This window comes from Populus trichocarpa, chromosome 6 (assembly GCF_000002775.5).
Source record: "Populus trichocarpa isolate Nisqually-1 chromosome 6, P.trichocarpa_v4.1, whole genome shotgun sequence".
Lineage (NCBI taxonomy): Eukaryota > Viridiplantae > Streptophyta > Magnoliopsida > Malpighiales > Salicaceae > Populus > Populus trichocarpa.
The window spans coordinates 13,695,454-13,704,951 of record NC_037290.2 but is presented as its reverse complement, the minus strand read 5'-3'; the positions used below and the strand labels follow the sequence as shown (position 1 = coordinate 13,704,951).

The following is a 9,498-nucleotide window of genomic DNA, read 5'->3' as shown; positions in this document are numbered from 1 at the left end:
TCATTTACAGGTGCTTAGCAATAACAGTTTGAAAGTTGCACTGTTAGACAACTCAAACTTAATAAAAGAAAGAATAGATTATGTTGTGATAAGTGGCCGAGTTGTCTCTAGAAATTAACTCGTGTTCTTTTGTTCTTTCTTTTAATGTTAGCCCAAAACAACCTTAGTGAATCTCCTAAAAAAAATAGAAACATGGTTCTGGTTTTACTTAAGTTTTCATAGGTTGATAAAGTTTTTCTTTTAGGGACACATGTTGGAGGGGGGGTAATTTTTTAAAAACTTGAGTAAAAAGAGTAAACGCTATCAACATCGTCTCTTACTTGTAGTTTCACCCAATCAAAAACAGATTTCAAGTTTTCTTTCTTAAAAAAAAAAGGATTCTAGGGTATGGGGTGTTAACTTTGAAAAAAAAAATACAAGTATGTTTAATTTAGGTTATTCTGAAAAGTCCTTTCTTTTAGAACCAATATTGAATTTTTTTTCAAAATAGAAGGAAAAGAGAAAAGATAGTTTATCATTTCTATGATCAATGTTGAATTTTAATAGTCAAGATGACGTGTCTAAATAATGCCGTTAAATTGTTTAGAAATAAATTGAAAATAAACAAAAAAAGGTTAATTAATGGCAATCAAGAAGACAAATTTAAAAGAAAATATATAGTAATGGTAACCTTTTATGAGAAAGGATGTTGTAAAGGTGACGTCGTTTTTTCCTTAAGCATAACTAACCCATTACCTAAATCTCTAAAACTAATGCATATTTTAGGATCCATAATTTTCCTTAAGATACTTTAACTTTACCATTCAGTAATGTCGATGTCAAAGAATCCTTTGACATCATTAACCTCCATATTAGGAGTAGTTAATCGAGTTTTCTCCATCCATTTTCTTTCTTTTCTTTCTTTTTCTCTATAGATTAAATAATTTTTCCATACTAACACTAGAGAACATATATAAGTAAATTAAGCAGTATTATTAGTGCAAAATTACAAAATATAGGTGTTAGACACCTACATGGAGTTTGTGCATGTGGTGCTATTATCCCTTGTTGTTATCCCGAACCGGTAGCCTCCCCTATGATCACAAGAATCTAATTACCATTATAACATGAACACCATTGGAATCCATATCAAATTTTTTATTTTGTAACAATACTAGTTCATTTTCGGTTAGAACAGTCAACCAGTTCGCCTTGGCACAATCAATCGGTCACCCGATTGCTACTTGAATTTCATTAGAGTCCCTAATGGTTGACCGGTTTGATCAACTAAATTAAATAGTAGCCAAACTCACTGTTCCTTCTGTCAATCATTTGACTAAATCATTTAGTAATCCTAACCGGTCGATCGATTTGTGTAGTACATCAGATATCAAATTCAGTTTCAGTTTTATTTTTCCAAAGTTCAACTATTTAACATTCTTTCTAATCTCATCCCCTAACAATTATTATCAATTGATCCCATCCCCAATAATTTTTTTCTTTGGCCAAAAACCAGTAATTGACAGGGAAAAGAAATGATATTTTCTCTTCCATTCTTCTAATTAAATTATTACCCAATGATATTTCATGCTTAACTAATATAATTTAGTCATTAGAACAACATTTCAAAGAACTAAGCTTCATAACTTAATTCTTACATAAAACTAATATACCTAATTTTCCACATGAGCATTTAAATTATTCTTTTTAGATGAGTTTCTTACTTTAATTTGTTGATAACTCAAGTGAAGAATGCAAGAACAACACAAACTCTCTTCACTTAATCCTTTTCTAGATGATTTCTTTAAGAAATGAGAAGGATAAATAAAAGAACCCTAGCCCTCTTTTTCTCTAGCAAAACCGCCGGTCATTAATGGTTTCCAAGAGAAGCCATTCATGATTTAATTGCTCTCACTTGTTTCATTATACATTTGCACCAAACTTTCTTTAATTACAACACTGTAATTATTATCCACTTTCAAGTCTCATCACACCTATAATAATTTCATTTTAAATTTGTTCCATCATCATCATCATCATCATAATAATATTTTAAATATCACTAACTCGGAAAATTTCTAACCAATGGTTTACATAATCCTAACCAATTTAATATTAAATAATAAAATTAGAAAAAAATATCAATTAAAAGATATACTCAAATAAAAAAAATAGTAATTAAAAAAATAAGGATAAAATCTGATAGGAAAAAAAAACTTAAGGATAATAAAATCATAAAAAACATTCAATTTGATAAACTATCTCAAATAAAACAAATAGTAATAAAAAGAATAAGGACTAAATCTAACATCTAAAAAAATTAAAGGAGAATGAAATTAAAAAATAATTCTAATTTTATAAATTATTTAAAATATAATGAATATTAATTAAAATAAAAAGACACCAAATCCGAAGGAAAAACAAATAAAAAGGTTGTTTTGAAGAATTAGAAGGAAAGAAGTGAGAATCTAGGAACAGAGAATAAAGAAAGAAAGAAAGAAGCTCAACAACACTAAATTGGAGATTTGTTGGCCACATAAGACACCTAGGGATGAGGGCGATCAAGACGATTCAGAAGCCATCGTTTGACCGCTGCTAAAATCATCATGAGTTGCCAGAATAACGTGAGCGTCTCCCAACCACTAGTATGTGAGTTGTAGGCTCTAACCATTTTTTTCAAATAATATTTTATATTTGTTAAAATGCTAAATTGTCAACTCTCAGTCAACTTGATTATAACCAAAAAACCAGGTTGAAAAATCAAAACACCCATGAACGCCAGGTTACTTTTTTTTAGGGCAATTAAGACATTTTACTATGTTTAAAAAAATAAAAAGATAAAAAACCTCCTAGATGTCAATTCATTTTTTTTTTGTTCTTAAGGATAATTCAATTATTTTATTATATAAAAAAATAAAAAAACCCATTTATCTCAATAGTAATGACTAAAGAATCACATGAAAGATCATTTTACACTATTATTAAGTTCATTGGTTGTTTTTGTGAGAAGGGAAAAATAATAATTTGACTGTTCCAATTAATTTTAATTTTAATTGCTTGTTAAAGGTGAAACGCCACGTGAGTAGCATGAAATAGCATACCTGTGGTTTGAAGACAAAACGACAGCGTAGAGCGTGAGGATGTTAAAATGGAAGGCAGGCTCGAATGAATGAATAAGAAATGCAAATGAAGAAGGAAAGTAGAAGGATGTGAAGGAGAAGACGATGATGATGAAGAAGCTGGCGAGAAATTGGAGAAAATCTTGTGAGGTTGATAAATTTACTCTACCAATTCGAGATGAGGACGATTCTCGTCCCATGGACACCCGAGGTCTGTCTGTTTGTTTTAAATTTTGCAACAAAACAGGGATTATTGATTAATTACCTTTTTTTCGTTAAAACAAAAACAGAGCAAGAGGAGTTGATTCTATCACTTGAAAGAGAAGAAGCAGAGCAGTCTGTTTTGTGGAGGGTTGGTTATTCCTTTAATTTTGCATAGAAATTACCTTCTTTTTTCTTTACTGATAAATACATTAATTAAATTGGTATTTTCTTGTAGAGAGTAGTTGGTGGAATTGTGTTCTGCCACGCTGCGTTTCTCTTATACTCCATATACCAGCAGGCACTATTCCCATGGGAACTGGTACGTGTATGTATGTATCTATGTATGTATGCATGTGAGGAATTATTCAGTGTACCGGAATTGCTCTCTCTCACTTAAAGGTGAATAATTTTCATGGTGGGACTTATTTTTATGTGAGAGAGGGCGGAGTACAACTCCTGACATACCTAATAACTTCTCGGATGCAGTCTACATGAGCAGTAAAGAACCCTCGATTATCAAATCCTATTGATTGTTGTTGTTGCTGTTGTTATTTTGTTTTTGTAACAATTTTGAGTAAATCTTAACTTTCTGATGGTGGTCTTTTGATCAATAAATAGAGATATCATGCTTACTTCATGGAAGATATGGATTCGTCAATGGTGATATTTGCAGGTTCATTTTTTCATTTTAACTTATTTTTGCTGCTCATCGGCTGATAAAATAGTCTAATTGATTCTTGTCTATGTTTATTCAACTATGATTCCTATTGCTGATCTCTTTCCTTGCACATATAATGTACTCTCTTGGAAGGGAATTTGATGAGAATGATGCTCTAGTTTTTTTATTCAGATTAACCTCTTCTTCTTTTTTTCCCAAGAAGGTTTCTCTTTTGGTAATTGCTATTCTGAATCCCTTTCTAGCTCGTGAAAATATCCTTTGATCTAAAACCTACATGATGACAGTCACTTCTTAATTCACACATCGTATTTCAGATATGTAGTTAGAAAACCATGTCCTTGTGTTGTTCCAGTAGTTGTTTGGTCAAACATGTAGTTTCTGTGCACTTGGATGTGTTTCCTTTGGCAAACCAACAGAAATTATGACAAGAATAAATCAAACTTCTTATGATTAACCTGTTGGAGAAGCTTGATCAGTGTTACAGCCTAAGAAGTTGAACAAGTCATCATTGATTATGCTGTCTTAAAAAGCCTAATTATTTTTAAAATTGATGGTTAATTTCCCTCCACGTGTTTCCGATGTATTTATGCTCTTTTGTACTTTTCCATAATATGAGTAACATGTCTTATACCTGGCGTGAATTCTTAAAAATTTATATAATCTGCCATTTAAAGTGCCAAAATCTGCTACCTGAGATATATTATTTTGCTAATTTTAACCCTTAAACAGATTGGATAGCTATTTCAGCATGTGCATTGGCCATCATAGGGCTTCTTCATAATTCCAAGTATCATAGGCAATGGATTTGGTATTCATGCTCTGTTGGGCTTCTACTGGCAGTTTTCTGGCTATATTACATGCTAAGGTATGTGGGGCTCTACAAATATGTATTTGGTGTGTTACTGTCTCCACATTTTATGTCAAGGATTAACAATATTGTGAAGCAACTTTTCTGTGACTTTTTTTCAATTCTTTTTGGTATAACATTTTAGTATAAGGAAAAGAATTACACCCATCCAGCTACATAGACAGTAGTATTGATTACAAGCTGAAGCCAAAGGAAAATGACAAGTAGTGGAAAGAAACAGAATGGGATTACACTAAGAAAAACCTATCAACTCACGCTTGGCACTACCACATGTATATCTTCTACATGAGTCCACTTCATTATAGCAGCAGCTGTGAGGGCTGTGCCAGTTGTCTAAGTCATGCTTACCCCAAGTCTCAATCCTTGAATTCAACTAATAGTTTCGATAAACTCAAGAAAATGGTAACATGCTAATCTCCCATCACTTTAGAACACACAACAGGATAGTAAGAACAACCAACAGCACAAAACACCTGTACATCTACCAAACTAAGGGATTGCTAATGATCGTGAAGAGGAGATGAACATGCTTGGAGACTTAACTTGAGATATTCTTAGCACAATTATTTTTACTATGTTACTTCTTTAATTGTTAAGACTTTCTAAGTTCTGATGAGTTCCGAATAAGTCTAACTCGCAATCTAATAAAAACATACATTACTTTTGATTTGACCGTTAGATTAAGTTGAAATTTTACCTAATAATTCAGAAGGCCTAATTATATACTACTTAATGGGAGGCGAAAATAATGATCGTGAAGAGGAGATGAACATGCTTGGAGACTTAACTTGAGATAGGCATAACCCCAGACCTATTCTTGAAGATCAACCTAGACAACCACTTATCTATGAAAAGAGTGTTGGTGAAGACAACTTAATAGGGGTCATAAGACTTGGCAGATTATGATAGGCCACAATAATTCTAGAGACAACAAGCTAACGAGTTTCAGATAAGAGTGTAAATCCTTACATTCAATGGAGATCTAGATAGAGAAGAATTCTTTGATTACATCGTTGAATGTGATAGGGTTAGGGAATACGTGAGTATCATAGAAGAGAAGATGGTGAAACTATTTGCATATAATCTAAAAGGCAGAGCTTTTTTCTTGTGGAAGTGTCAGACAAATATACAATTAAGAGGGGGGAGGCAGCCTATTACATTTTATATATATACAAGGCATATGCTATATGATAGATTCCTTTGTCCTAGTTATGAACAATATTTATTTCAGCGATATAAAGATTGTTAGCAAGAAAAAAAGATTTGTACATAGTATAATGCTAAGTTTTAAAAGTTGGTAGAACGTAACCACCTTCAAAAGATAGGGGTCAGTAGGTTGCAAGATTCCTAAGGGGTTGAGACTAGCAATCTGAGACAAGACTAGAGTACAAATGTTGTTTACACTGTAGAGACAAGGAATATATAGCATTGAATTGAAAAGGCGAGTTATGTAGAAGCCTTCAACAATTTTAAAAGGAGTTGACAAACTAGAATCAACAATTCCAGAGGTTGAGGTGTACTCGGAGGAATGACATGAAGTCTTTAAACATGCTAAAATACCAAAACATGAAGTAGAGTTGAGATCTAAAGTTAGTGAACGTGTTGAGATTAAACCAACTCATGAAAAGCTAGAACAAGTTATTCGAATTGCTTAAGAGGCTGTAAGAGATATCAAAGAGGACTTAAAAGTGTGTGTATCGTTCAGGCCAAACATATCCATGTTGGATCAATCTTCTAAATTTACCAATTTAGCTGGTGGTGAAGACTTTTTTGTTAGGGATGACTAGACATGTAAATTGAAGTTGCCTTCATCTCAAAAGATGATTTCATATGACCTTGACTTTTTGTTTTTTAAGAAGTTTTGTCTAGATTCTAAAATTCTGCATTAAAAGATCTTTGCTGAAATATGATTTAAGATATTTGGAGCAAGCTATCTCATGCATAAATCAGTAATAATACTATATTCGAAGTATCTATTCATTTGAGATGGAAGAGTTCAATTTCTAACAATTAACTCGAGAGTTAATTTTTTGCAAGTGGAGGGGATTGACATAGGGATATTGCCTTCATTATTCTTAGCACAATTAAATTTATTATGTTACTTCCTTAATTGTGAAGATTTTCTTGGTTTTGAGTAGTTTTGAATGAGTCTAACGCGTAGTCTAATGAAAACGAGCATAACGTTTTAATTTGATCGTTGGATCGAGCTAAACTTTTGCCAGATCGTTCCAAAATTCCAATTATTTATGAGCCTTATAAGCTATTTATTCAGAAGAAGAGAATTAATGAAATAAAGACATTTTAGAAACTATCAAAGTTTTCTAAGTTTTTTCTATAGTTAAGGTTATAACCTTATGACTTGAGAACCCTAGTTTTTTTCTCTACAGTTTAGGGTTGTAAAACTCGAGGGATTGAGAAACCTATCCACACTATACATTGTGTCAACAACCATGCAACCAAGTCAGATGCTTTCCTAATGCCCTGTTTTGCCTAACCATCTGCAATAGAATATGCAGCTCAAGGAGTATGCCTAAAGGCCACCCAACTAAAGAACTTAGAAAGCACATGTGTCTTATTAGCAACCATTCTCATCCTCCAAGGAACTTCTGCTGTCGCCGCAACCCAAGCTAAAGTATTATTGGAGTCTGATTCAACACATGGCTGAATCATTAACAGCCCTTTGGAGACTAGGATCTCCAAAGCCTTAGCAATGGTCATTAACAGCCCTTTGGAGACTAGGATCTCCAAAGCCTTAGCAATGGTCATTAACAGCCCTTTGGAGACTAGGATCTCCAAAGCCTTAGCAATGGCATTAATCTTAGCCATATTTGACACCTCGAGACCAATATGATAGGAGAAAATACATAGAAAGTCTCTATTTGAGTTTCTCAAAACTCCACCAATACTTGCCTCCCCTGGCTTTCCTAGAGAGGAACCATCAACATTCCATTTGATCCTCGGATCTGAGGGAGGTACCCACTGTATGGCAGCAACAACTGGTCTAGGCAGGGACCATTTTTTTTATCCCATCAGAGCTTCTGAGTAGATCGTTGGCATTGTAGGAAAGCCTTGATTAATAAATAATAGAAACCATATGGTCTCCCATTGCACTTCACAATTGTGAAAAACTATATTTTGTTTGAGCCACACACACACCATAGTACAGCATATGTCACCATACACCAAAATCTCTTTTGCATATTCCCACAAGCCAAGTATTCCCATTCTTCAAAGAGGCATGATATGGAAGAGTGACATGCCCATTGTATTCCCCATCATTGGACTAGTCTCATCCAAAAGCGCCAAACTTGGTAGCGGGTCAAGAGTAGATGAATGATAGTTTCCAAGGCCAGCTGATGAAAAAGATGTGTTTTGAGACTCATCAATGATTCCACATTGACTTAGAAAATCTTTTGCAAGACTAACAAAAGGAATACTCCAGTCTTTGAGGGTGCCAAGCCCTTCCAGACTTGTGGAGTTTCTGTCAGCATGTTTGAGATACTAGCTTTTTTGTGACTTGGTGGTGGGGAAATGAAGAGAACTATCTTTTTGTTGATGAAATGCCTTCTTTTCTATTGTTTCCATCTCTGGCCTTTTATTTGGTTTGTTTGGAATTTCTTTATTTATCAGAGACTGGACAATAATGAAAACTGAAATGGATGCCATCGCGAACTATTAGGTTTGCTTATGGATTGCAGTTCTTTTTTGAGGGTGAAATATGCATTCCTAGTAATATATTCTTATGTGCTATATGTCTAGAATTTGTTTCTTAAATGATGATGATGATACTTATTTGTGCCATAGAATGCCAAGATTCCGGTGGGATGTCATCTGGCTGCCCTTTGGGCCTCTCAGGTGTGTAGTAACTGTTCTTTGCTTATTTTATCTGTAACATGTCATTAGTAGTTCACTTAGAAATCCACTCATTTTGAAATTGCAGTGGAGCTGGCATTTGTCTGTATGTTGACCATCTACTGACCGAGTCATCTGAAGAAGTGAAAAAACTGAGAAGCTACATGTACGCTTGCAAAGCCAACTAAACTTTCTCTGTAAACCTACCTTTTCATGTTCTCTGCGTTACAGGAATGAAACTAATAGTGTGGCTTTCAGGCATAGGCAGGTTGATTAATGGAAACTAGGATTGCTAATTTGGAACAGAAGCAATGTCATTCTATCTATTCTTGTACCTCGGGAAAAAATTTCCGGTAAATCTCTGCCTTTTGTTTTCTAGTACAAGTGAATCACTGCAAGATTTTTCAAGTGAAGTACAAAGTTGGCATATATAATCTGACCAAATACCAATGCTGACATTTTTATACCATTTAGCAAATGATCGAGCAACTCTTGACCTCATGTGAGTGAGTGGTTTATAATCTCAATAACTATTTCTGCTTGGATTCTCTGCATTTTATCATGAACGGATTGTCCAAGTGTAGCAGTCCACTGTCACATCCAGCAGTGGATCAGGATTCATGATCATATTTTATGAAGTAGCTGTGGGATATAAGATCACCTGGGTGCAACCCACAGCGAGAAAGAAAACTTGCTAAGACTCTAATCCCTCAGGACATATAGAGACACGGAGATGAGGCGGGATAAGGGAAGTCTACCCTTTATCGTGTAATTCAGAGCTGATGAATCTCCCACTG

General features: G+C 34.0%; 1 protein-coding gene across 2 annotated transcripts; it reads left to right on the top strand.

The window, feature by feature from the left end:
- The first annotated feature begins 3,139 nt into the window (after positions 1 to 3,139).
- LOC7497631 (uncharacterized) lies at positions 3,140 to 9,135 on the top strand. Of its 2 annotated transcripts, XM_024602611.2 has the most exons (8): positions 3,140 to 3,309; positions 3,389 to 3,450; positions 3,538 to 3,621; positions 3,921 to 3,975; positions 4,711 to 4,846; positions 8,654 to 8,704; positions 8,790 to 8,867; positions 8,960 to 9,135. In XM_024602611.2, exons 1-8 carry the CDS (start codon positions 3,204 to 3,206, stop codon positions 8,976 to 8,978), a joined length of 591 nt encoding a protein of 196 aa, XP_024458379.1. In that variant the 5' UTR covers positions 3,140 to 3,203; the 3' UTR covers positions 8,979 to 9,135. The 2 variants fall into 2 exon arrangements, with proteins under 2 accessions (XP_024458379.1, XP_024458378.1); XM_024602610.2 differs by having other exon boundaries at positions 3,142 to 3,309; positions 8,790 to 9,135.
- The last annotated feature ends 363 nt before the right edge of the window (positions 9,136 to 9,498 follow it).

Excerpts from the sequence above, each read along its gene's own strand:
- LOC7497631 (XM_024602610.2), top strand. The coding sequence starts at position 3,204 with ATGATGATGAAGAAGCTGGCGAGAAATTGGAGAAAATCTTGTGAGGTT. Across the intron at positions 3,310-3,388 it reads TCGTCCCATGGACACCCGAG|AGCAAGAGGAGTTGATTCTA; the intron begins GTCTGTCTGTTT and ends AAACAAAAACAG. Across the intron at positions 3,622-3,920 it reads CACTATTCCCATGGGAACTG|AGATATCATGCTTACTTCAT; the intron begins GTACGTGTATGT and ends ATCAATAAATAG.